The 27,469-nt window shown below is 37.6% G+C and overlaps 3 protein-coding genes across 4 annotated transcripts; 2 read left to right on the forward strand and 1 right to left on the reverse strand.

Annotated features, from left to right (window-relative positions):
- The first annotated feature begins 270 nt into the window (after window positions 1–270).
- Window positions 271–4,004, forward strand: LOC110727201 (N-alpha-acetyltransferase MAK3-like). The gene is made up of 4 exons (XM_021906761.1): window positions 271–672; window positions 878–998; window positions 2,268–2,323; window positions 3,427–4,004. The coding sequence occupies exons 1-4, from the start codon at window positions 484–486 to the stop codon at window positions 3,661–3,663; spliced, it is 603 nt and encodes a 200-aa protein (XP_021762453.1). The 5' UTR covers window positions 271–483; the 3' UTR covers window positions 3,664–4,004.
- A 794-nt stretch (window positions 4,005–4,798) lies between these two features.
- On the reverse strand, window positions 4,799–11,189 carry LOC110727199. 2 transcript variants are annotated; one of them, XM_021906759.1, is made up of 5 exons: window positions 10,798–11,189; window positions 9,469–9,862; window positions 7,457–7,573; window positions 7,247–7,374; window positions 4,799–5,893 (listed from the first exon to the last, which is right to left on the reverse strand). In XM_021906759.1, exons 2-5 carry the CDS (start codon window positions 9,808–9,810, stop codon window positions 5,617–5,619), a joined length of 864 nt encoding a protein of 287 aa, XP_021762451.1. In that variant the 5' UTR covers window positions 9,811–9,862; window positions 10,798–11,189; the 3' UTR covers window positions 4,799–5,616. The 2 variants fall into 2 exon arrangements, with proteins under 2 accessions (XP_021762451.1, XP_021762452.1); XM_021906760.1 differs by having other exon boundaries at window positions 9,469–9,883.
- Window positions 11,190–14,573: 3,384 nt separating this feature from the next.
- On the forward strand, window positions 14,574–15,236 carry LOC110727260. The gene has a single exon (XM_021906827.1). The coding sequence runs from the start codon at window positions 14,574–14,576 to the stop codon at window positions 15,234–15,236; it is 663 nt and encodes a 220-aa protein (XP_021762519.1).
- The last annotated feature ends 12,233 nt before the right edge of the window (window positions 15,237–27,469 follow it).

The raw sequence follows: 27,469 nt of genomic DNA on the forward strand, positions 1-27,469 counted from the left end.
CAATAGATTGTTGTTGCTTTTATTTACAATTCAACTACTAGATTATCAAAACTCTTTGATAAAAAAAATCAACTTGTATTTCCTGGTGAAATAATGAGCAATACAGTCATCTATTTAAAAATTATGAACAACATTATTTGAGTCGGATAAGGGTTAGATCTTAAATTCAAATCTAATCAGACTTTAAATATAACTCGATTACTCTTCCAAGTTGAAATTTTATATTCGAAAATCGTTTTGAATATTATATGGGACTTGAGTTGGATTTTTTTAATCTTTAATCGACTCATCCGGTGAGTTTCGAGTTTGATTTGAATTGAATTGTCATCTCTTATGGGACTTACCCGAGCAACGTCGGACCCCACCTAAAAAAAAAATTGTAAAGAAAATAAAACCCGTGGGACTGTTGTCTGACCAAAGCAAACCCAAAAATAGGTGTTCCCCCGGTAACCTGGTACCGGCGGCAGCATCGGAGGAGAGAGAATGGAGAAACCAACCGAAGAAGAAGTAGAAAAGGCAGAATTCGATCCATCAGAAATTGAATACATAAACTATGGTGGTGAACATCACCTTCCTCTAATCATGCACCTTGTTGATCAAGAACTCAGCGAACCTTACTCCATCTTCACTTATCGCTACTTCGTCTACCTTTGGCCTCAGCTCTGCTTTCTCGTTTGTCTCCTCTTTTCCTTTCTTTATTTTTCAATTGATTTTTATTTTTTTTTTCTTTAATTTTTGTGGGTGTTGTTTAGAATTTGATTATCATTTGTGGGTGTTGCTTAGAATTTGATTTTTTGTGGGTTTTGCTTAGAATTTGATTGTTTTTTGTGGGTGTTGCTCAAAATTTGATTATTTTTTGTGGGTTGTGAATTTTTAGGCGTTTCATAGAGGAAGGTGTGTGGGAACAGTGGTGTGTAAAATGGGGGAACATCGTCATACTTTTAGAGGCTACATTGCTATGCTTGTTGTCATCAAAGCTTACAGAGGCAAAGGCATTGGTACTTTTTTAGTTTTTGTTTAATTATGTGTTGAATTTTATTGCCTTATTTGATTTTGAATTTAGGAAGAGGTTCTTTGTCGATGATATTTGGCTCATGTAGCTGAACTCGTCTTATCGGGGTTGAGGCTTTGACATTGATATTGAACAAAGTTATTGTAATACCTTGAAACTTCAAATTGAGTCTGGATGGTTGAAAGTATATTGAATTTGGCAAGAGTTGACAATCATGCCTCTAATTTTTACTTAATATATACTCCATAATAGTTTAAAGTTAGAACTCTTAGGTTAGTATGACACTTTGAGGGTTCATTGGAAATTGGCTGAAATGAGCTAGGGAAAGTCTCTTTAAGTAGAAACTTTTGATTATTTGTAAACATTGCAATAGGGGTAAATGTCAAGTGGGAACTGCTGATTGTTGAGTTTTAAGTGATGCAACTCCATTTGTGTTGAATGTGTGGCGAATCTTAATGTCATGTGTTGGATCATGAACAAGGACGTAGCCTCTTTATGCAGAATAACAATCTTGGTTCTGGAATTTTCATTATGTTTGTATGTTTTAGACTGTTGCCAAACCACAGAGAATTCATTGGAAATTTTCTCCTGCTATTTCCCTCCACATCACGCCATTTGAGGGTATTGACATAGCAAATGATTAAGCTTAGGTAAATAACATATTGTTGAAAATGTGGATTAGTAATGCTGTTGTACAGATTTGTTTCTGAGGAACCTGTGTAGGAATTTTGGAGAATATGCCTTTGTAATTTCTGAGGAGCTTGTGTAGGGATGTCTTTAATAATTAGCCAAAGAGAAGTTAATGTCATATTGGTGAAATTCTATTATTGTATCTTTCAGATGGCTGGAGATGACATTTATCTGGAATTTCTGTAGGCACTACATTTACGGTGTAAAAGAGTTACATTGTGTTTTACAACCTTTGGATATGTTTGTCATTCATTTTAAAATAGTGATTGAGTGACATGTCAGGCTGGAATTTCTTGTGATGAATGTAATTATTTGTTGAAGAATACTGCATTTTTTAACAAACATAGGTTTTCATGAATGAGGGTAGCATGACAAGTGGCTATCTTGCTACCTTTCAACTTGACTGTGGGACTTAAATTTGTGCTACCTTTTTCAGGCTCCCTCCCTTAAATGAATTTTGAATATGTTAGATGTGGTCATTGTTGGAAAACCAATACATATTTTTATTGTATACGCGTCAAGATCTTTTTTCTACTAATTGTAATTTTATCATTTGGTTTGACAGCCACTGACCTAGTTACAAGATCAATCAAGGTGATGATGGAATCTGGTTGTGATGAGGTAATACATCATTTCTCATTTGCAGCATAAACATTCTCTATTCTGGCTCATGAACGTGTAACCAAAAAATGCTAAATTGAACCAGCACTTAATTGTACTCTTTGTTTTACTTGGTGGGAAATTATAATACGTGTCAAGATCTTCTGGGCATATTTCTGGAATCTTGTATCAGCTCTTACAGCCCAAATTAAGGCTAGGAATAGGGTCAGGGATTAAGCCCTCTGCTCTGTTTCATCCACCTAAACTGCCTCTGCTCTGTTTCATCCACCTAAACTAACTCATGATTTATGAGTAATGCATTTGCCACTTATTTTTTGTATTGGTAGATCATCTTTGTGGTGGGCCAATATATACCTATGTCAACCAATGTTTCTCCCCTTGTTAGCTTTTGATGTCATGCTTCAAACCTCTAGTGGCTGTTCTACCTTGTTCTCTCTGATCTGGGGCTAGAATGTTCCTTCCTGCTTGTAAATATTTTTGACTTAAATGTTTATTAAATATCTGCCAAACATTGGCATTCAGAGAAAACACAGAACCCCTGCCAATTTTAGGCCAAGAAGAAAAAGGGGTTGTCTCAGGAAATATAGTTTGTTTATTCTCAGAGCTGCATCCTGGCTGCTTTTTCAAAATTCAGCTTCACGTTTGTTTCCTAAAATACCCTTTTTTTTCCCACCTTGATAGTTGAAGCTAGTCAGTGTTGATAGTTGATGCAGCATAAAAAAATTGGGACTGACCAGTCGTCTTCTTGGAACGAGCTTCAGATGACAAACCCTATATTGGGCTGTTGTGCCTGTTGCTGTTGTTTTTGCTGCGAGCTCTTCTTTTCAAGCCTTCCTCAACCATTGATGCATTCTGTTCTTAAGGTTTAAAGCTGAAATAGTTTGCTACATTGGTAATTCCTGGGTATTTAAATAAGCAATCAGGATTGGCATTGAAGGTGCATTTGATTATGACAAACATGAAGATCCACGTTTGAATAATTTTTACATTGTTAGACCCTTAGGCCTGGCAATGACTGATATAGAAAATTTGATATTAGCATTTATGTTTTAGAAGTCTCCCAAGTTCTTTATGCCGATGATTATTTGTTTAAAATTTTGAAGGTAACTTTGGAGGCTGAAGTTACAAATAAAGGAGCTCTTGCATTATATGGCGGTCTTGGGTTTATTAGAGCGAAAAGGCTTTTCAGATACTACTTGAATGGGGTTGATGCTTTCCGACTGAAATTGTTGTTTCCCCGTCCAGACTTACAACCGTCCTTGCAGACCTTGGCTTACAAAGATGAGCATGATTTTCAAATCCCAATTGAAGGTTGTAGCACTAATTGTTCTAAATTTTGATCAATAGTTGAAAAGGGTATCTACAATATTCTACATTTAGTAAAAAAAAAAAATATGTATCCTAATTGAATTAATTTCATCAGAAATTATTATTTTTCGCTCTTTGCGTGAAGGAAAGGCAACTGCATGGTTGATTCTTTCCAATCTTTTAACACTTGAATGTTTTTCTGTGAGAGAATAGCTCCGATGCAGCCCTGACAATTAGAAACAAGCAACATTACTTGGTTGAAATGATCCTCTTATTAGGAAGTTTATTTTTTGTGTTTGTAATCTGTCTTTTTTATTTTCGGATACATTTTGTACTCCACAGTTTTTTGGAAAGAAATGTCTGCTAAACTTAACTTCTTCCACAATATCATTGAATCAACGTGTCCATGCTTCCTTCGCTCTTTAATTGTATTCCTTTCATCAACAAACCGACAATTCGCAGCAATGCTGCAAAATTGATCACCACAGGGAATAGGAATTCATTTAATATTACAGGGTGTAAGGATCCCCAAGAAAAGTATGAAACTAGAGGGGGAAAGGGCAACTAATTGCTCTCGGGCAATTGCAAAAAAAAAAAAAAAAAAAAAGATTAGCAGCTTGCAGGCAATTACTAAAATTTCGGGTGGTCGGTAGATGGTAGTTAGATCAAAAAATAAGAAATAGATGGAAGAACCTGACTAGCACATTCAGGCTTTCTAACTATTTATAAGGAGCCAACCCTATCAATTTTAGACCAGCTACATTTACCATTGGTATATCAAAAACAAGCAGCAAAACTTGTCTAGCTTTGAGATTTCTGCCATATGGGCAGGTCAAATAAACTTATAAGCTTCTGATGTGAAAACCAAATTAAAACACCGATTACTATCTCCTGCACCAATCAACCGTTGGGATCCCCGTACATATGGCTGAAGCTCATCACTGATTGCAAAGCACTTGCACCAGTTAGCAGATCATAACAGAAGTTGTGTAATAGAGTATATATTTTTTTTTATGCAAGGCGGGATGTAACAGAGTATATAAAATATTCAAAATTCATGCAATGAGTAGATCAGTAGATATGCATATTACGCAGCAGTATAAAAGTCCACAATCGCTGAATATAGGGTTTTAAAATGAAAACCACATAGCATTAAAACTATATATCTGACTACAACATATCTCAACTCAATTCAACTAAATACTCAGTGTTTGAGCAACAAAAGGCAAGCAAGCAATTCTGTCAATTGTTTATTATCCACAACTTCTGTCAGCATAGAACCAGCAGCATACACTTTTATTCACGTTAGCAAATGTCAATTATACACAATCTCTGCAATCTCTATCAACATATACTAAGTCAGAATATCCTCAGAACCGGAATTTTACGCAAAGCCCACTGTTAGATCAGCACTTGTTCAGGCAAGGCTGGAACTTTAAATTGAGCTATAGTAATTTTGACTCACATAGCCATGAGGTACAGTAGCCCTATAGGCTTGGTGCATTTCAGATGCATGTGTAGGGACGTTAATGGCTTGTTGAACAGCTGGAACAACTGTTTGGTGGCAGTTGTAGAAGCCTTGATTTCCATACGCACAATTCGAAGTTTCAGAGTTTGCGCCATCGAATTGCAGATATGGATTACTAACAGCCACTCCACTTACTGATGATCGTAGCTGAGGCAAAGAAGGATCAACTAGAGTATGATAATTGCTGGAACTTAAGGAGGCTGGATGGTTACTGCTGTTGTGAAACATATGTGCATTATCAGCACACACACCACTGCTTCCTGATGCCCATGTACGAGGAATAGCTGAATCACCTTGATTTTGAGTATAATGGCTACTTATGTAATGGGGGTGCATATCATATGAATGGATGGGCCTATTGTTGACTCCTCGATCAGTGATCACAGATGATGCTTGATGAGAACCATTATACGCTAGATTTTGATATCCATAGCCTACTACTCCTCTGCCATTAGAATCATTGTATGACGTGTGCATGGGCGGCAGGGCTGACAACAGGTACATCGCTTGGGTTTAGGGTGAGACTGGAATTTCGGTCTTCTGCATTCAGGGATTCAGCAGCAATAGCAACCCATTGAGAAGCTTGTAAGGATGAGGGCAAAGTAGAAGAGGGTGCCACAGCAGGTGATACTGGAGATATGGTGCAGTGAGAAATTGGCTTTTGGCCATAACTATTGGCATAGGCAGCTTGTGGAACTCCTAGGACACTTCTTTCATGGTCCATGTTCGTATGTCTGTAAATAAAGCACAACCATGAGATAGCACATTAGCAATAGTAAAAATCGACCAAAGCATAAAAAACAAACAATAAATACTGCATTTCCAAAAGATACGTCACATTTTCATTTGGGTACAGTCCTAAAAGATAGCCCACTTTCCAAATCATTGCAAATAAACAAAGATGGCGGATACTAGAACTATTACAAATGCATCAGCATGAAAATCATCATGGGCATCTATTCTGTAATCAAAATTTATGACTTCGTTAAAAATCCCATTTGTTTAATGCTGAGTATTTAGGAAATATGAATAAAAAAAGACAGTATGATTTAGTTGGAAGAATTAAAAAAAAAAATTAGTGGAGAAATTAATAGGGGCAAGATTATGTATAGAAACGAAGTAACTCGGTCAGCTACAAGGAAGGAGTAAAGGCCGAGAATGGCACTCGACACGCAGACAAAGAAAGAATGGAAGGAGCTGATGGGAGTTTTACAAGGACAGAGGGAATAGCTAACATCAGTTTTTTCATAAAACACAGAAGATAACAGTTTCGAATACCAATTAATTGATATTGTACAAGTTAATATGTTAAAAGTACTGTAGTCTGTAGGCTTTCAAAACAACTTTAGGTCATTTTATAAAGAGATAATTGATGAGATTTCAGCTTTTTGGAAGCAATTAGATGATTTTACCATAAAATCTTTTTTTTTTTTTTTTTGTTTGAATGAAAATTAAGTGATTTATAGAGCTTATTTTGTGTTTGAAAATAAAGTGATTTAAAGAGCTTATTGGATCTTCAATAGGTTGATTTGTAAAAGCTACTCAATTCAGCTTTTATAAGAGTTGTTTGAACAATTCTTGCAATACCAATTTTGGTGTTTGGTAAATTAGATGGTTTAAAGAGTTAGTTAAAGCATCTAATGACCAGCTAGGTAAAACTATTAATACTCCGTACCAGTTACATTGACTAGCTAACAGCTAATTACCAAATAGGGCCTTTATTCAGTCAAATATATCTATTTGACTGAATAAAGGCCCTATTTCACGAGGAATTTGCTTTTAAGTTCAATAATGTGTTCTTCTACAGTGATACATCATACATCGGATCATTTCCTATCAATTTGCAGCTTAAATCTGCAAGTTCGTAACTAATTTGTTGCGAAATCTCAATACAACGATTGCATAATTGATCCAAGACCGAACTAATTTCTATTGAACCAAAGCATGGAAATAGCTACTTCAGGTAATGAAAATAAATCTATCTAACCTACTTCAGGTAATGAAAATAAAATGTAAAAATAAAAAATAGACATCTACTATTTGTGAGGTCTCCCGTAGATAAAAATATTGGTTATGAGAAAAGAAACCTGGTAACTTGCAGGCTTGGTCCCACGTACTTTTGATACACAGTTCTCACACCATCCAAGAATTCTAGAGATGGTCTCTTTGGTGATGATACAGTCATCGGACGTAATAGTGAAACCAATTTATTCACCTATAGTCCATCACATGACACAAGTGACAAGTCAAAACTATATCATTGTAGTGAACAAATGACATCTCAGCAAAAAACTTACTTGCTCATCATTGAGCTCTTGCTTGAATTTGAATTTGCTATAGTAGTTTTCTTTGATAACATCTTTGAAAGCCACCTCTGGCAAAGGCAAACATTCCCTAGCAATTGAGAACTTAACCTATCAAAATTCTAGAGGCATTAATGACAGCCATAAAGGATTTAAGAGTTTAAGACGTAAAATACACAAGTATGCAGCACATGATCACAAGAATCAGAAACTATAATTAAAAAATTTAGCCAAAGTGAACTTTATATCATTCAAGTAGCTCTCTGAACTAATAATAGCTTTGATTAGGTTGACAACTTTAACAAATATTTGCTCGGATTCGTACCATTAGAATTGATGACAATCATCTGCTACGGAACATCATGCATTGGCTATTTACTAGAGCTTGTTTACAGCTAGCACAATATATATAAAATTGTTTACAGCTAGCACAATATATATAAAACTATGGCTGTCAAAAGCCACCTATTGCTCTTCCTTTTGTTCATTACTTCTTTCAGACAATTGCAGAGAAGCAAATCCATGAACAACAAAAAATCTACCCTAATTGCTTGACTCTGATCACAGAACAGCAAAAAATCCACCCTAATTGCTTGGCTCTGATCACAGGCACCGGTTTTGCAGCAAGCCTTGTGATCCACCATCAAGTATAACCTTTAAAAACAACTTTAGATGAACCAATGCTAAAATGACCACCCAATCATACCCCTTTTGAGAGCTAAACCAGGCAATTGCATTTGATGTGGCACTTCACTAAATGGGGTATTGCAAACAAACTAAGGGAAAATCGTCTGCGTTGGTTCGGGCATGCAAGACAAAGACCCCAGGTGGCAGGTGCACCAGTACGAAGTGTGGAAGAGTGGGATCATGGAGAGCTTAAACGAGGTAGGGGGAGACCGAAAATGACTTGGTAGGAAGGAGTTAGGAAGGATATGAAGCAAATAGATTTGCATGACAATGAGGTATTTGATCGTAAGGGATGAAGGAGGAAAATTTTTGTGGATGACTAGACGGAATAAAACTTTTGGTTTATGCAGTCGACCCCACTTATGGGATTAAAGCTTTGATTGATTGACTGACTTCACTAAATGAGGTAATAGGCACAACCAGCCCTTAACCATTGGCACTAAATAGTGAATACACACATGGCAATCAGGACAAGGTGCACACATTCCCTCAGGGTCCTTTATCTAGCCAATTACGGAAATATACAATCACCACAGCAGTGCCTGTTCACAAATTACCAAAATATTCTCTTTCCAACCAAAAAGAATGGGATAAGTATAGATTTCTAAGTTGAAGTGCATACTTAAAGCCAGGTGCTGACTAGATCTACAGAAACTTTAAAACATTTCATTCATGAGTCAATATATAAATACTCGATAACAGAATAAAATGACACCCCCCCCCCCCCCATCTTCAAAAAAAAACAAAACCCAGTTAATTCAACACTATCTTACATATAGAAACCACAGGTTTGAAATTTTCAAATGCAATCAATCAAATTCCCTCTCTTCATCTGTAGTGATCCAAGATTTTACTCATTTGACTAATCCTACAAGAATAGGCAATTCATGTATGGAATTTTACTACTCGTATACATATACATATAGAACTCAAAGAGTCACAGTGCAAATAATGTTACGCCACCAGATGATCCAGATCAGAAATCTAACGCCAACTTTAAAATTCCTAAAAGGAATGCTTAACTAGGTTCATTTGTCGTAATCTTGTAAAGAATGTCTATCCTATTGTCTATATAATACCCACACCCACACTAACACGCATACGTGGTTTTGAACACAAATACAGCTAGGTTAGAGGCTGTAGGCTTGAAGAGAGAGAATATAAAAGAGGGTAAAGAGATTACGCACTAACAAAATTCATATAGGCAATAAAATCCCAGTATCATTAAAAAAAATAAAAAATAAAAATAAAATAAAATAAAAAATAAAAAAAATAAAATATAAAAAAAAATAAGCAACAAAGATGAAGGTATTCAATACCTGTGCAGGAAATTTTCCCCCAAAAGCGCATGGCTCTAATACCATCATTCCACTTGATGTGGCAGAATAAAGTCCATAAAGAAGCCTTACATCAACGTCAAACAAGAACAACTTAGTATTGGGTTTAATTTTCTCTACAAACTTCATCCTTGAAGCTGGAAGACCGAAAACCCTGTAGATGAAGCAATCTGGTTTTGTTGCAGCATTGCACATGAATATGTATCCAGCAATCTGATGTTCAACAACAGCTTTAGCATTCTGTTCCTTGTCAGATGTATTAGTATTGTCTGAAACAGAATGTTGAGAAGTTGCAGAAACATCTTCAAGATTATTCAGCTGCATTCTTTAGCTACCATCTTCTTTATCGAAAAACACTTAGTTCAGCTTTTACCCTCTGAAAATGATACAAGTAAAGCTGTAAAGGAAACATTAGGAAGTTTTGTACATCTAGAGGAATGAAGGCACTCAGATTTTACAAGATGATTAACTCATACACTTCACATAATGAACAAGGGTGTCAAGCAAACTATCCCTAACTCACATGGAAACACCAAACAATAGCAAATTTGTAAAGTAGATTTTAATATAATAAATTCACAAAACTATACAAAATTATTACATGACACACAACTATCACAGGAATGCTTGCAAGACTTGAAAAATCAATCGATTTGCAAATAATACGAAGTAGCAAGTTTGCCCATGATGTTAGGACTTTTCATAAGTCAAAATATTAAAGAGGAAACAATTAGTAAGAAATCAGATACTACTCCGTATTGTATAAAACTCAAACAATCCACACACAAACACAAACCTAGAACTAACAATTATCCGGCCAACGAACAATACCCTAAAACAAGTTCTAAGATTACCATTATTAATACTACTGTATCATGCTATGCTATATGATTTTGCCTAGCATAAAACTACATAATGTGTACAAAGAACTAATACCCATTTGAAAATGCCGAATATCTTAAATGGGAAACTCCAAGAATTGGAGCAAAATGGCAGTCCATGTAACATAATAACATTAACAGCATGTCCAAAATTGGAAATCACTCAAAAATTCAGATATTTTGGGTGTTTCTAATAAATGTCGAGCATAATTCCCCTAGAAATCTACAAACAGTAAATAGAAACAACAATCTAGGAAATTTGGGGGAAAACGATGAACTACAAACCCTAGAATTCAGTACAAGTTATGAATTGCGTAGTAAAAGTTATTAACGTTAAATGGGCAGAAAAAAAATAATTAAAAAAAGAAATTAAAGTTAGAAAACAAATGGAAATTGCATGAGAAAGTAAAGAACAAAAATGGGGAAATACCAGTGAGAATTATGGAGGTATGAAACAGAGACGTTGATTTCGAATTTTACAGAAAGAATGATGGAAGAGAGTGCACGCACAGTATTTGCGACATGCGATTCATTTAGGCAGCGTTTGGTTAGTGTATTTTTGGAATAGAAACGGATACGATTAAACCAATATCGTTACCGTGTGGTTGGTTTGAAGGCATATGATAACAATTACCATTATCTATGGGTAATGGTTACCCTCATTTGTTACCTTTCAAAAATTTGGGGTTACAAATACCCTTACCCTCCTCTTAACAACTACCCTTTCCATGGTTAAACCAAACAAATGAAAAGGTAATTGCTAAACCAAACAAATGAAAAGGTAATTGTTAAATGATTCCTTTCCCCCCCTCCTCTTATTTGTTTCCTTTCCACTCCTTTTTCATTTTCGGAACCAAACGCCTCTTAGGGTATGTTTTTCTTCACCTTATTTCGAATAATCGCAACACACCATGACTTTCTTAAGTTATGCATTGACATATGTCCCGATCGAAGTGTTGCGATTATTATGAAACGCAGGGAGTAAAAACTAGTTATGATACTATAAGTTCAAGAAAAGTTATTTTGTTATGGATTTCTTAAATTCGAATTACAACTAATTATATTAGTTTTAATTAGGTTAAATAAACTCTGATATGTACTAGTAAGTTCAGATAAGCGGAAAGTAGGTGATTAAAATACATCTTGAATGAGATACGGAGTACTAAACAGCTAAATAGATTTTGTATAATCGATTTTCGGCCTTTGTGAAAAATCCTGTGCTACTAATCTTGCCTTATACAATTTGACAACCACATTGTGCTCATTACGCTAACGGCCTTACACACAAAAACCTTATAAGTTGTAACCAATGGATGTAACACCTTTAATTCTATATATATACACCTACACTCTAGTGTAGGTAGTACTACCTATACTCCCATTATCCACTTTTCACACTGAAACACAGTACCCGCTACAGTAACTTCCTACCCAAAAATAAAATAAAAATAGAAGTGCTAATTTTTCTCTCCTTAAATCAGAACACTCTCTTCATTTTCTCTCTCATCAAAACCTTCAAAATTTGCAAAAACATTCACTAAAAAACTCAAATTCTCTACATAAATCAAGCAAAATATCTGGTATAAAAGATGAAATCATACATTTGCAAGGCATTTCTCTAATAGAATGACGTAAAATCAAATTGTAAGTTGATTTGTTCATTTTTCGAAAAAATGTATAAACCCTAAGTTTATCTATATTTTTTTTGCAATTAAATTTTTTTATCTGCATTTTGTTTATTATTATTTGGTGATTTGTGATGAGTTTGATGGTATTTATTATAAATTTAGGTGCTTTTATAATTCTAGATTTATGAAGATTATATGATTGTTTTTTTTTTTTAATAATATAGAAATTATGTGATTCATGTTAGTTGTCTGGAGGTAATTTGGATATTTTTTTAAAATTACTTTTCATATTCAAACCAAAAGAACCTTAATTGCAATTACATTATTATGTTCGAATATTGGATAGCTGGAATTGAAACACCAGTTAGTCAGTTACCAATTTTAAAATTACTTATTTGTGAATAAAACTGTTATTTAGTGAATTTCAACTAGTAAATTTAATCTATGGTAAATGTTCATTTTAGATGAAGTTCATGTTCATTTGTAGAATGATTAATATTAAAATTGTAATTACTAATTTTGAAGACATATTATCATTTGATTTATGGAATTGAAATATCAATCATCAAGTAATTCTATTTATTTCATTAATTAAAACAATTATTTAATGAATTTTGGTAAGTAAATTTAACCTATCATAAATGTATATTTCAGATTGAATTCATGCCATTGGTAGAAGGAATATCATTTAAATTGTAATTACTAAATGATAGACAAATTATCACTTTCATTTATGAAATTTAAACGTCACATATCAATTAATATTATTATTTTGTTAATTAAAAATGTTATTTAATTTGGTAAGTTTCAGCTAGTAGTACAATTTTTTATACATGTTCTTTTTAGTTTAACTTCGTGTTCATTATTTGTAGAAGGATACATATTCTAATTCCTATAATTTAAGACAAAATAAAATTGTGATTTATTCTTTTGGATTTTCGTTTTGAAAAGATTATGTTCATGTGTAATAAATATAATAATTAAAGTTAATAAATAACTTGTAGAATATACTGGTACTAGTAATATCTAATTAACAAGAATTCTCTCTGAAAATGAGCGTGAACCATGAAAATCCTGTAAACCCTAAGCCTATGGAGGTGCAAGACCAGAGATTACTAGATCAAATAAAAAACCAAAAAGAAATATTACACATCTAATCTTTGGTAAGGATGACCAGCAAGAAGAACAATCCATGGAAACTGAGAGTAGCCCTAATAGACAGGGCAACCCAAATGACAAGGAAACGGGGGCGCGAATCCTAAATTTTGCAACCCAACCGAATGGTATAGGGCTAAGCCAGAGGCCTCCTGTGTCGTTTAGGGTCTGATGAGGGATACATAATTATCTCAGCCCGGCAACATGGAAACCATTGATTTGATGGATGAAGATGAGGACTCGGATGATGATGTAGCTCCTGAGGGAGTGGAAGATAATGAAAGATGTACTGTCATCCTCCTTACAAAAGAGGAGAAAAGAGCAATGAGGAAACCATGGAAGTCTACCTTGATCATTCGCATGTTTGATGGTAGTCTAGGCTATATGAGACTGATGAAACGACTAAAGAAGAAATGGCAATTAAAGGGTGAACTGTCTCTTACAGATATAGGATGCAAATATTTTATAGCAAGGTTCAACAACCAGGATGATTATAATTACGTGCTTACTTAGGGACCGTGGCTAATTGATGATAAGTATTTGACCATCCGAAAATGGACACCAAACTTCATCCCAGAGGAAGCATCAATGAATGTACTCATAGCATGGGTACGAAAACCAAACCTATCTGTGGAATACTTTGATAAAGAATTCCTCAAGAAGATAGGAGCAAAGATTGGGAAAGTGATTCGAGTAGACAAATCCATAGCTTATGCCGAAAGAGGTCAATTTACGAGACTTAGTGTTGAAATCGATTTAACTAAGCCTTTGCTTTCAAAATTTTGGCTTAAAGGCAAAATATGGCGCATTCAATACGAAGGAATAAAGATGATTTGCTATAAATGTGTAATATTAGGTCATGTGGAAGACCAATGTGTTACAAACGGCCCTACTGATGAAATGGTTGTGGATGGCTCAAATGCTTAACTCGATCAAGTCAGAGCTGAGGACCTAAAAAAGCAAAATGCTAAACTTGAAGAAGAACAAGACTATGGGTCATGGATGCTTGTTAAGAAGCCAGTCCGTAAGAGAAATCCAAGACCAGGAGGGGCTCCAAATACAGGGAAGGAGCAAGGTGCAAAGGTGTCCACGATACAGCAACCTAAAGCCTAAGCAAAAAAAAAAATGACAGAAAACGAAGGATTAGGGGTTAAATCGAGATTTGAAATCCCCCTTGGAAGATTTGGGTTCAAAAGATATGGAAGTAAATAATATTGTTTCTACTGATTCCCCCTTGGAAATAGGAACAATAAGATTAGGGAATAATTCCCAAAATTTATTCCAAAGTAAAGATAATGATGTATCTTTTAATCTTGGGAAAATAAGCCAAGGAAGAAAGGAAAGTCAGTAATCCAAGGCCAGATCAAAGTCGAATCTGGTTAGAACTCATAAACCTAATGTGTTAGCTCTAGTCGAAACACATATGGGAGGGCAGCAAGCTCAAAATATTGCAACGATTCTTAATTATGGTGGTTATACGAGAGTAGACGCCCAAGGCTTTAGTGGTGGTATATGGATTTATTGGCACCCAGAATTGGTCACTGTAGAACCAATCATTAAAAATGGTCAATTCATCGCTATGGACATTAAAAAAGTAGGATGTGAACCATGGTATTTTACGGTGGTTTATGCTAGCCCCGAACCAACAAAGAGACATGATTTATGGAGAGAATTAAAAGAATTTGCGGCAACTCATAATAAACCTTGGATGTTTGCCGGAGACTTTAATGACACTAGATTTGGATGGGAACAAAATACAAGCTGTGCCGATACCTCAAGAAGATCTGCTAGATTTAATGAGTGGGTTGAGGGTATGGGGTTGTTAGAAGTGGAATTTTCGGGTGCGGGTGCTTCTCATACGTGGGAAAGGGGTAATTCAGTTGATACTTGGAAAAGTGCTCGTTTAGATAGAGCATTATGTAACGGAGAATGGAGTCTCAGGTTCGCAAATGCAGCCATGAAGCACTTACCGGCAACACAATCAAATCAGTGCCCTTTGTTGATCAGTCCGAATGGCTTTAGTCCGATCTCATATGTAAACAAGCCTTTTAAGTTTCAAGCTTCTTGGTTAAAACATGAGAAATAGAGATTTTTGGAAGGAAAAAAGGACAAGAAGGCGCCAATTATTCCTCACCTTTCAAAAATTGCAGCATACTTACAAGAGTGGAACCAATCAACCTTCCACAATATTTTCAAGAAAAAAAAGAACCTTATTGGCTCGCATAGCAGGTGCCCAGAGAGCTCTTGCAATGCAGCGTACTAGAGACTTGATTAAGCTGGAATCGAAGCTAAGGAAGGAATTAGAGGAGGTTCTTGAGCAAGAAGAAATTTTATGGTATCAAAAATCACGTGTGGAACGGATATGAGATGGAGATCGAAACACGACTTTCTTCCACTTAATTACAATTGTGAGAAGATGGCGCAATAAGATTTCTGCAATTAAGAATTCGGTTGATGGGGAATGGATCCATGACAAATAAGAGGTACAAGACAATATTGTGAATTATTTCAAGAATTTATTCCAAGATGAGCAACCGATCGAAGAGAATGAGCCCCTGGTCGAAATTTTTCCAAGTTTCCCAACTAATATTTTCCCACAGTTTACTACACGTGACTGGGAGAAATTAATAAGGCCATTTGTCAGGTGTGAGATTGAATATGTAGTGAAAAATATGGGGTCCTTTAAAGCCCCGAGTTCGGATGGGTTTCAAGCTCTCTTTTTTCAAAAACATTGGGATCTTGTGGCGGATAATGTTTATGATCTTGTGCTTAAGGTACTTGATGGCAAAGGGTTACCGGAAAATTTAAATGACACCTTTCTTGTGCTCATTCCGAAAGTTGATAGCCCGGAGCTTGCTTCTCAATTCCGACCAATTAGCTTATGTAATGTAATTTACAAAATCATTATAAAAGCTATTGTTAACAGAATTAAACCAATGATGCCTCATCTAACCTCTTGTACACAAACGAGTTTTGTTCCTGAAAGACAAATAACAAATAATATTGTCATAGTTCAAGAGGTGATCCATACTATGAAGAACAAACAAGGTGTAACAGGATTTATGGCTGTAAAAATTGACTTCGAAAAAGCGTATGACCGCTTAAAGTGGAGCTTCATTCGGGATACGCTTCTTGAGATAAGGTTGCCAGGAAGACTCATTGAAATTATTATGGAGTGTATTACTTCATTAACTATGCGTGTGTTATGGAACGGGGAACTTACAATGGCCTTCAATCCGTCTCAAGGAATACAACAAGGGGATCCTTTATCTCCATATATATATTTGTTGTGTATGGAGAGGCTGAATCATGTCATTGAGCAATCCATTATTGGTAAAAAATGGAAGCCAATCTGCGCAAGTAGGAATGGTCCGAGATTGTCAAATTTATTTTTCGCCGACGACATCATTCTTTTTAGTGAGGCCACCATTCAACAAGCTGTCAACATGAAAGTATGCTTGGAAAAATTATGTATTGTCTCGGGTCAGAAAATTAGCTATCCCAAATCTCGTGTATATTTTTCCCAAAATATGAGTGGAGAAGATAAGCTAGAGGTTAGCAGTGCACTGGGTATTCAAGCAACGGATGACTTTGGAACCTACCTTGTTATGCCAACTCTGACGAGCAGAGTTACTAAAGAAACCTTTGGGTATCTATGTGAAAAAATAGACAGAAGACTAGCAGGGTGGAAGTCTAAACATTTGTCTCTAGCGGGAAGAATTACCTTAGCTATGTCTACTATCTCCACCATGGCCTCATATGCAATGCAAACGGCAAAAATTCCCCGCACTATTTGTGATAACATTAATAGAAGAACGAGGAGATTTATTTGGGGAGGTGATGAGGAAAAGCAAAGAGTCCATTTGTTGTCTTGGGAATGCCTTCAAAAACCGAGAGAACAAGGTGGATTGGGTTTAAGGTCTTCTCGACAAGCGAATGCAGCCTTCCTATCAAAATTGGGGTGGAGATTTCTCGCGAAGCCTAATGCCTTATGGTCTAGAGTACTACGAAGTAAATATTGTAAAGGGCGTTGTGACATAGACATGTTCGAGCCTAAAGCAAATATGTCGAACGTTTAATTTGGCGTGGAATTACGGAGAATGCCATGATTCTCTGTGAAGGAGCTAGAGTGGCCGTGAGTACTAGTACTACAACTCTTTTTTGGGACCATCGATGGGCCACCAACACCCCTCTACGAAGAACTTGCAATAGCAGACATCCCTGAGGAAATTGAAGGAGCAACAATAGCTGAATTGTGGGACAATGTGGGGTCTTGGAGGTGGGATTAGTTTGCTGACTTGCTGCCTCAAGACATTTTGAAAATAATTAATGCTTATGAACTGAAAATTGACTCGTCTGTACGGGATCTGCTCTATTGGGGGGGGGGATCTTCGAAAGGAAAATTTACAATTAATTCAGCTTTAGCAATTATGAGGCGTGATGATGCAGAGCAAGAAGATGGAAGTTGGGACTTAGTATAGAGAGTTAGAGTGCAGCAACGGGTTCGAGTTTTCTTATGGTTGGCACTCCATGACCGTGTAATGAGTAATGTAAATAGGCTTAAAAGAGGACTAAGAGATAACCCCTCTTGTAATCTATATAACCACGGAGAGGAAACAACATAGCATATTCTAAGGACCTGTATGGCTGCCCGTGATGTGTGGCGTCAGGTTGGAGGTCCAGCTTCTGCCCCTAATTTCAGAGAAGGAACCTTGCAACAATGGCTAGTCCGAAACATCAAGGTACAAAACTATAACACTCCATCTCCAGAAATTTAGCCGACTTATTTTGCAATTGTGCTTTGGTGGTTATGGAGGTAGAGGAATTGTGTTGTGTTCAATAAACCACATGAAATTCCTATAGATGTCCAAGCTTTTTTGTTGGGAAAATTTGAAGAAGTGTGGAGGGTACTTGGTGATGTAGACTCGCAAATTGCTGCCAGGGGTCAAAATGCGAGAAGAGAAGTCAATGTGAGGTGGATTTCCCCGCCATGGAAATGGATAACCTTGAATATGGATGGAGCTGCCAAAGGCTCTCCTGGTGCAACAGGTGGAGGGGGATTACTTAGAGATTGTGAAGGCAAGATGATTTATGGCTACTCCCTGAATTTTGATTCCTGCTCTTCGTACAGAGCTGAAGTTTTAGCTTTTGAGTATGGTATTAATTTGGCCAAAAGATTGAAAGTACAAAGGCTGCAAATTCAAGTGGACAACCAAGCTTTAGTAGCAGCTCTTCGTGATGAGAACCTGACTAGAGGGGAATGCTTTCACCATATTATGGAATGCAAGAAGCTGTTGGAAGATTCAAGTTGGAGAGTGGAGGTAATGCACGTTTATCTAGAAGGAAATAGGGTTGCGGATTGGCTTGCTAATCAAGGAGTTATTCAGAACAACAGAGTTGAGTTGGTTTAGTTCCCAACTTTAGCTTTAGGCCGTATTTTACATGATGATAAGGTTAGTGTGGCTCTTCCTAGGAGTGTCCCACCATAGTTTTTTTTTATTTTATTATTTGTTTATTTTTGTTTTTTCTCTGGGGCCTAGTCCCTCATGTGCACCAAAAATAAAAATACTAGTACTAGTAAAACATACTAGTTTTGTGTATCATTTTCATTCATGCACGCCCGACCCCTAACTCGAACTGACCCCCCTTTTAATTTTATTTTATAATGATTTATCTTCTCTCACATTATTTTTAAACTAGCGTTATATGCACACATTAATTTCAAAATATATAAGTATGCTAAATAATGAAACAAATGAAAAGGAGATGAACATATTTTTTTAATCATAGAAGATAAAACTGCACCTCCTAAGCATCCTTTAAATTAAGTTGGAATGGTTCGTTTGAATAAAAATTATTTATAAATATTTTCTTAATTATTTATGCTCAAGTAAAGTATTAATTATGTCCTTAATTTGATCTATAATAAATTATAACGGAAAATTCAATATTTTCTTGAATTCATATCCCTACCTTAAAGTTTTTGAGATAATTCATATGAATAGTATTTTGGACAATTATACCCTATAAAATGTTTATTTACTTATTATGTATTTTAACTCTTAAGAAAAGAGAGCGACATTTATACCCCTAAAAATTATTTGTTTACACATTTTCCGAAATAATTAAGGCTGAACTGAAATAGCTCAACATATGTGGATAATTAGGATGCACGCATTAGCCACCCTGATATGTCAAGCTTTTAAAAACCAATAAACCTATAATAAAAGAAAATATTGAAAGGACACTTGTCACTTTCTAGTTAAAAGATTTCCCACAAACTTTTTTTTCGGTTTTTTTTCTACCTTTATATAAGGTAAATTAATTTAATTGTACCATTAAATGACCCATAAAAAACTATTTATTATTTAAGTTTAAAAATTAATTTTAGCTTTCTATATTTATATGATATGTATAATATGATTAATATTTATCAATTTCAATAATAAAATAATAAGAATGATGATGGCAATGTTAATATCTTATATTTTTCTATTAATCTATTATTGTATGGTTTAAAGACATACTTCGTATTTTAATTTTTGTAATGGTCTACTCTACATATTCACGAATAGTGGTATGTCTTATAAAGACATTTTTTTTTCTTATGTAGATCTTATTCCGGTACAAATTAAAGATTTTATAAAAAAAATTGCATCTATTATTAAAATAAATAAATTAATGTTATTATTATTAAAAAATTATAATATTTATTATTAATATTCATGTCATATAGATACTAATTTAAAATTTACTTTTAAGTAAATATTTTACAGAATAATATGAACATCTTATCATACAATTTTATAAAAAGAATAGATCAGAGTTTATTGGTTGATTATTATTCATTAATGGGTAGAGTATTTATACAAAATGAAACAATCTTCCTTAAAAATATACAACCATAACCATAAAAACTAAAGATATATATACTAAAAATATCTTAACATAAATAATCCTAAATAAATTATTCTCCTAATAATATCAATATGGAAAATATATCAAACATACTGTATTTTTTTCCGATATTGATTATATCTCATATCTCTAACAATAATTGATACTTTAATATTATCAGTTTCATATTATGTGCAACATTAACATAAAATAGTTGCTACACATTACATGCAACAAACATTTTCTTTCCTTTTTAAATCATTATTTCTTTTTATCTTTCTTCTCATCACATTTGTTTTATTTCCTTTTTTAAATCATCATGTTTCTTTATCCGATCTCTCTTCTCATTACATGCATCTCTATCTTCCTCTCTTTGTTTAACACTCACAAACATATTTTGCCTAGGATTCCGTGTCATTTCCATTGGCATATGTGCCTAGGAAAAATAATGCATTTAAAAGAAAAGTGTTGCAATTATTATGAGACGAACGTAAAAGAAAAGTGTTGTGATTGTAACGAAATGGAGGGAGTATAATATATGTAATCCATTCGCTTTTTAAATATTTGCATCACTTTGACTTATGTACTTTTCATATACTCACTTTGACTTAATTTTTTTATTATTACAAAATGAATAAATGCTACTCCTTCCATTCCCGAGATCAAATTTGGTGGTTTTACACGGTTATGAAGGAAAATAAAATGGTAAGATATGATGATATTTTGTCATTACTACTCCGTATTAACTATTGAGGCATTGATGGTGTTGGGGAATGATATTGTAATTTAAATCAGAATGAAACTTTAATTACATATGTAATTAGTTGGCATAATCCATGTGAATACAAACCACCCAATCAAAACACTTTATCTATATTTTATTAAAACTCAAAGGGATTACATGTGATTGACGTGTGTTATCTCTTCCTTAGTATGAGGTGGCGACACATGAGCAGACATGGCATATATATTGTTAAAAAAATTGTTTGGGTTAATTAAAGATTTGATCCATACACTTTAATTTCATGAATGCTCAGCGGTCATCACAACATGAATAATTTACAAGACATACATTAACAAAAAAAAGTCAAAAATTTTAATTGTAAAAAAAAAAGGAATGCAAAATTACTATGGAATACTCCTTATTCACAATCAATTCTAATTCTCTTCAAATAATCCCATTCTTTTCATATTTTCATCTCTTCATATCCCATTCATTTCTCTTCAAAGCCATTCATTTCTCTTCAAATGCCATTCATTTCACTTTATGTTGTATTCTTTTATCTTTAAAGCACATTCATTTCTCTTTAATTTACATTCATTAACTTTTTAGTCATCAATAATTCACTTTAGTTCCAATCAGCTAGCCATGTATCCTTATAATATTCTTGTAACTCTACTAAACTCTTCATCTCCAAAGGTTTGCTATCCTTTTTTTACACACCTTTTTAATCACTTACTTTTTTACCCTTTAATATCTAATTGGCTTTGGGAACTTGGCCTTCAATGGTATAAATAGTTTAATTTGGTTTTACAACTTTTTTTTTTTTTTTTTTTTTTTGTCTAGGGCATCTTTAAGCAATTCCTTTCATGAATTGCATTCAATAGACCCACAGCCGGTCTTATACCGCCTGGGGCATCTTGAGCAGTTTTCAAAAATTACATCTAACAGACCCACAGCCGGTATTATACCGTCTGGGGCGTCTTTGAGCAATTTTCTTCAATACCTGCATTCATTAGACCGACAGCTGGACTTATGCCGTCTGAGGCACTTTTGAGCAGTTTTCTTAATAATTGCTTTCAATAAACCCTCAGCCGGTCTTATACCGCCTGGGGTATCTTTGAGCGATTTTCTTCAAAAAAGCCTGACTGTTTGTTGTGTCTTTCAGTCTTCAATTCATACACAGCCGAAATCTTCCGCTTGTGGTATCTTCAAGCCACAAAATTTGGGGAAAACGGTGAAGTCTTCTACAAGTATTAGTTGTTCTTCAAAGGGATACCGTCTGGGGTATCTTCAAGCCACAACTCAAAGATCCAACTGCTAGCAAGCTTTTTTACTACTTCAAGGTACCGTCTCTGCCCCTTGCAACTTTTTGAGTTTTTCCCAGCTGTATAGGTTGTTAGAGAATAATGGATTCACCCAACACACACACGACACATCACGATTTAGAGGTCAACTGGTCCCTGGTACGGCTGAGTATAGGACTAGGGGAGCTGCCTCTGGGTACTGGGATTCCCCTTGTTCATCTCCTAATCCGACGGTCTCTGTCTCTGTGCAGGACGCAATGGCTCGTACTAGAAAGACAGCTGTAGATCCGGAGTATAAGGGAGAAAGCTCCGAAGAATTGCCGCCTGAAACAGATCAGGCTGAGATGTCAAGGGAATCCCCAAGAGGTACCCCAAGCACCTCTAGTGATGGAATCCTGGGGTCCAATAATGGAGGCGGCGAAGATACCGCCTCTATCTCTGGAGCCGATGAGGAAAAATCCTCCGATAATGGAGGCGGTGAAGATGTCGCCTCTATCTCTGGAGCTGAGGAGGAGAAAGAATCCTCTAGAAACGAGAGCAGCGGATAAACCGCCTCTACATCAGGCTCTGAAGGTAGTAGCAACAGCTATCTTACACCGGTTGTAGATAGCGATGAGGAAGAGAGACCAACTTGGAATAATAAGGGTGATCCCCTCCTAATCGTCGTCTCTTCTAAGGATCGGACTAGCATGGAAAGGAACTTAGGAAACTTTATCCTCATGCGGCCTCTAGGAGAGGGGTACAAAATTCGAGTACCGCCTGAGATGGGGACGATTGTCTGGGAAGACAACCAGCGCAATGCGAACGGGTATTTTGGCTGCTACGAGGCGGCCTTTCTAGCCGGTCTCCGCTTCCCTCTTCATAACACCATTAAGGCCATCCTAAGAGGATATGGCCTAGGCATATGGCAATTAACCCCCAATTCTTGGGTTAACATTTAAGGCTATATTGCCTCCTGCGAGATGCACGGCCTAAACACCGGCTGGGAGGCCTTCGCCCATATGCATTATTTAAGCCGGAGCCCAGGCGGGTGGAGAGCCTGGTACACTCTGACCACCTATCCCTAGTACTTGATGACACTGGACAAACCGTTCAAGTGGTCAGACTGGAAGAACCGGTTCTATCTGGTTTCTGCTCCCACCAAAGAGGAGAACCGGGAGTTCAGAACCTACAACCGGAAGCCCCAGCTTCTTGGGCAAAAATGTAAGATGCCCCGAGTCCTGGATGAGGACTATGAAAAGATAATAGAGGCGGGGTTCTTTGAACTCACCACAACCGCCCTATCAACCGGTGAACTAATAAGCGTGCCCAAGAATTGGGTACCCAAATATGAGTACCTGCGAGATGAGGCTTTCTTATCCGTCTGCGGGTTAAGCACCCAGTTTAAAAAACATAGGTTGAAGTAGCACCCGACTCTATTATGCCGCTTTAGCTATTTTATGCCTTTAACATTCTTTATCATCTTTCTCTAATCAGACGGTTTCTTTTTTATAGTAAACGCTTTGGCAATGTTGCCCCCACACAAGACGCCTGCCAAATCAGCCGCCGAAATCCGCAAGGAGAATGCGGAGAAGAAAAAAGTTGCCTAGGCGGCAAAAAACAAGGTACGTGCGCCCTTTCCCTAGTCTTTTGTATTTTTGAAGTATATACCGGCTGATCATTATACTTGTCTTTTTGACTCAGGAGGGGAGCAAGGCGCCTCGCTCTCTGACTAAGCTGATCCGGCCCCGACCGGGAGAGGAGATAGCCGTGTCAAATAAGTCACGCAAAACCTCCACTCAGGCGGGTGCCAGCCGTCTGACTGTTGGGGGAAAAACAGTAAAAAAACACTGGCCTGGGGTTTGATCTAGCCTCCAGGTAGCCGGATGTCCCAGAGGCATCCAGGGAGGTTGCGCCGCCTAGGGCTTCAGGCGCTTCTGTGCCAGTTGAAGGCCATCAAGGCTCTCAACCTATATCTCAAGGTACAATAGAACCCTTCAACCCCTCTTTGCTTGGCAAGCCCATGCGGGTCAAGTCACACTCCCAGATCCAGCTAGAAGACTCTGCTGGCAGCCAACAATCAATAGGAGGGACGTATGTAGCTTTCTCACCGTCTCTTTCAGGTGCAGATATCTCCCCTCGCTGGCCGGATGTACAACAGTACACGCGGGCCATGCTGAAGGCCATTCCAAAAGAGGAGAAGGAGGCGATCCTAGGGATCAACACCTTCAATGCTGACCGGGTAATGGTCAGCCTGGATGAGGTATGTTTCTCCAACTGAATGTTTCAAAGTTATTAGATCGTTTGACCCTTTAACACCGTTTGTGCCTTTGCAGTCCATGCTGCGCGTGGAAGGGCTGAAGAGAGCCTATGCCAGGAAACAGGATGAGGTAAGACGGGCTAAGCGAGATGCGTCTGAGGCCCATAACGTTGTTCAATATTCCATGATTGTGCATGACTTAGAAACTAAAAGCATAATCATGCAACAGGCGAACTCCATCAAAGAGCTTCAAAAGTCCCTCAATGAAGCCCATACAAAGATTCACAACCTCAAGGCGGAGAAAGAAAATGCTGAAGAGGAGGTGAAGAAGGCGGCGGATTCCCTCAAGCTTTTAGAGGCAACCAAGAAAGAGAACTCCTCGCTGCTAATGGAGAACATCCGCTTGAAGAAGGAGGCAGCTTTCGCCAGCCAGAACTTCCAAACCACCTTGGAAGCTGAACAGAGTCGGCTCATTGAGGAGAATGAGCAAGACTGCAAGTACCGTATGCAAATGGCTTGGTCCCTGGTACATCCGGAGGCGGACTATGCCGTCTGGGAACTAGCCTACAAATACGCAGATCTTGCCATTTTGGCCCAGGAAACAAACCAGTCGGCTCCGGAGCCGTATGAGGTATGAGCCAAGAGCGAAATCAAGGCTATGTAGGCGGAAATGGGCGCCGACGGGGATGAAGAAGCCCGAGCTAAAAATGAGGCGGTCCAAGTTGAAGAGACCCCTGTCGCTCCTGCTCCTGAAGTCGCCGCAAGGGACCCGGCTCAATCTTAATCTTATTATATTTAACTCTCCGGCCTGCGTGCCGTGTATTTACATGTATATTTTCTTTCTCGGACATGCGTCCGGTTAACAATTTTCTTTTGGCTATAGGCCAATTTGTACATTTACCGCCTGAGTTAGCTTTATTTCTTTTACTGTGTGTCGATTTCAATTTTCGCCGCTTGCTTCAATTTTTTGCATCTTCAATTTTTTGCATTTCTGGTTTGTATGCAATATCCCGGATGTGTGAGCTTCCTTTCCCCTGGACGGTTGTGTGCGTGGTAGTTGTCCTACTATAAGCACGCAGCCATCTAAACAAGCATCCGGGGAATTAACAGGCGGTCCCTTGACCATATTGAGAGTCGCTGAATTGGCTAAGTAGAGATAGCATACGGAATTTGCTCATGCCCATCGCTTATCCAACTGTTTGATACCCTTCGGGTAACTAGTCTTTGACCGACTGTGATACCTTTAGGTGAGAACCGGTTTTACCTAATCCAGACCATAAGTACCGGCTGTGCCACTTTTGGACGACATGCGGTTGGGTTAGAGTCAATTAAATGGTATTGGGCTAATAGTCGGCTGAGCGCCTTTAAGTGGCTGCTTGTGCTACTTTGGAGCGTCAAGCGGCTGCATCTCAACCTTTCTCTTTAAGTGAAGTGGTTGGCGAAAGACCGGCTGTGATGCTGTTGAGCACAAGCTGGGTATTTCTGATCGAGATTTCGGGAACCGTCTGTGTCACTTGGGAGCAACATGAGATATCTCGATTTCAATTGTATATTCAAGCGACTGTTTTAACCTGGAAGGTTAGTTTTTAGCCACTTGTACGCTTTGATAGAACAATGTACCACCTGTTTCGGGGTTTTCTGATGTCCTGCGGGAGAGTTACAATTCCGAGACTGGAACCGGACGCCTGTACCTGCAAAACAAATGGATGCTCCGGATGATTGGAGATCCGCCTCCGACGGTCAAGTTAGCACTTGATTAAGGAGTAATTAATGCGGAAATTAATGTGATTGGGTCTCTCTAGGTGAGAGTGTTTAATGTGTGTAATCTGCTTTTTAGCGTTATCTCCCTTAATGAGGATTAAGGGAGGTATTTATAACCTCGGGAAACGTGTCAATCTAGGTTTAGGTTAACCTTGGGCTGATTGGGCTTCCCTCGGAAGTTGGGCCTAGGTGACCGGTTATCCCAGGTGTCATGGGAAGGACACGTGTCGTGTCGTAATTGGTCCATAGTGGACGGATCATTGCTTGACACGTGGCAGGCTCCTATTGGCCCATGTGACGGACACATGGCGGAACCTGATTGGTCCACTTGTCAGATGGTGATTGTTGGGGAAAAATCCCCTAATCATTTGCCCCTCACAGGTGGCACGTGACTGGTCACGTGTTACCTGTGACAGGTCTCGCCCTGTAACAGGCGACGGCCTGCTACAGGTGTCACTCGGCGAGAGGCCGAGAGATTCTCCCGCCAAAATTATGAATTCTGGAAGTGACCCTTCGCCTTCTCACTTCGCCTATATAAAGGAGTGTTGACTTCGGTCATTTTCACACTTGAAAACTTTGTGAGAGAACATTCGGACCCCTGAACTTGCTCTGACATTTTGGACCCTTTCTGCCTACCGCCTGCTATGACAAGCCGACTGCAAAGGATTTTCAGAACTTCATCAATCGTCACTCGTTCAGGTAACCGTCGGTTCTCTTACTCTTAATTTTCTCTTTACTTTATTCTTTTTTGAAATGGCACCACGGAAGCACACGACACGACCTAGGTTAGTGATCAGCCGATCACCGGGGACGGCTGAATCTAGGACTAGGAGTGCCGCCTTCCCTTTTCTGGACCCATCTTTGCCCTTTATACAAAGTCCGACTGTATCTGTGTCTATGCAGAGCATGATGGCCAGAACAAAAAAGACTGCCAGGATCTCAAACTCAGACGGCTCCTCCCACAGGGTGCCGATTAGTGAAACATCTGACCAGGCGCCAGATGTGGAAGTGAAACAAAGCGGCTTGAAAGCTGACAGTTCTGAGGGAGGAGTCAAAGTGACCCCTTCCCATTTTACAGTTGACAATTCTATATTCTATCCTGCTCCTTTTAAAGGAGAGGAGGCGGGCCCCTCCGGGAGAGGGGAAGAGTCGTCCTCTTCGGACTCGTCAGAGGACGATTCCGAGTCTAGCTCTTCTGGCCATGCTTCCCTGGACACAGAAGAGAAAAACAGTCGCCTACAAGAGGCGAGGCTTTCTCACGCAGTTGAGAAGGGGGACGATTGGGCGGAGCCATCCGCCTCTCACCGAGAGCAAAATACCCCCTACTACTGCACGGTACCTCGGGGCCGGATCACGGCCATGCAAGAGAAAATGGAGAGCTTTATCGCAAACCA

Source organism: Chenopodium quinoa, unplaced genomic scaffold (assembly GCF_001683475.1).
Source record: "Chenopodium quinoa cultivar QQ74 unplaced genomic scaffold, ASM168347v1, whole genome shotgun sequence".
Taxonomy (NCBI): Eukaryota; Viridiplantae; Streptophyta; class Magnoliopsida; order Caryophyllales; family Amaranthaceae; genus Chenopodium; species Chenopodium quinoa.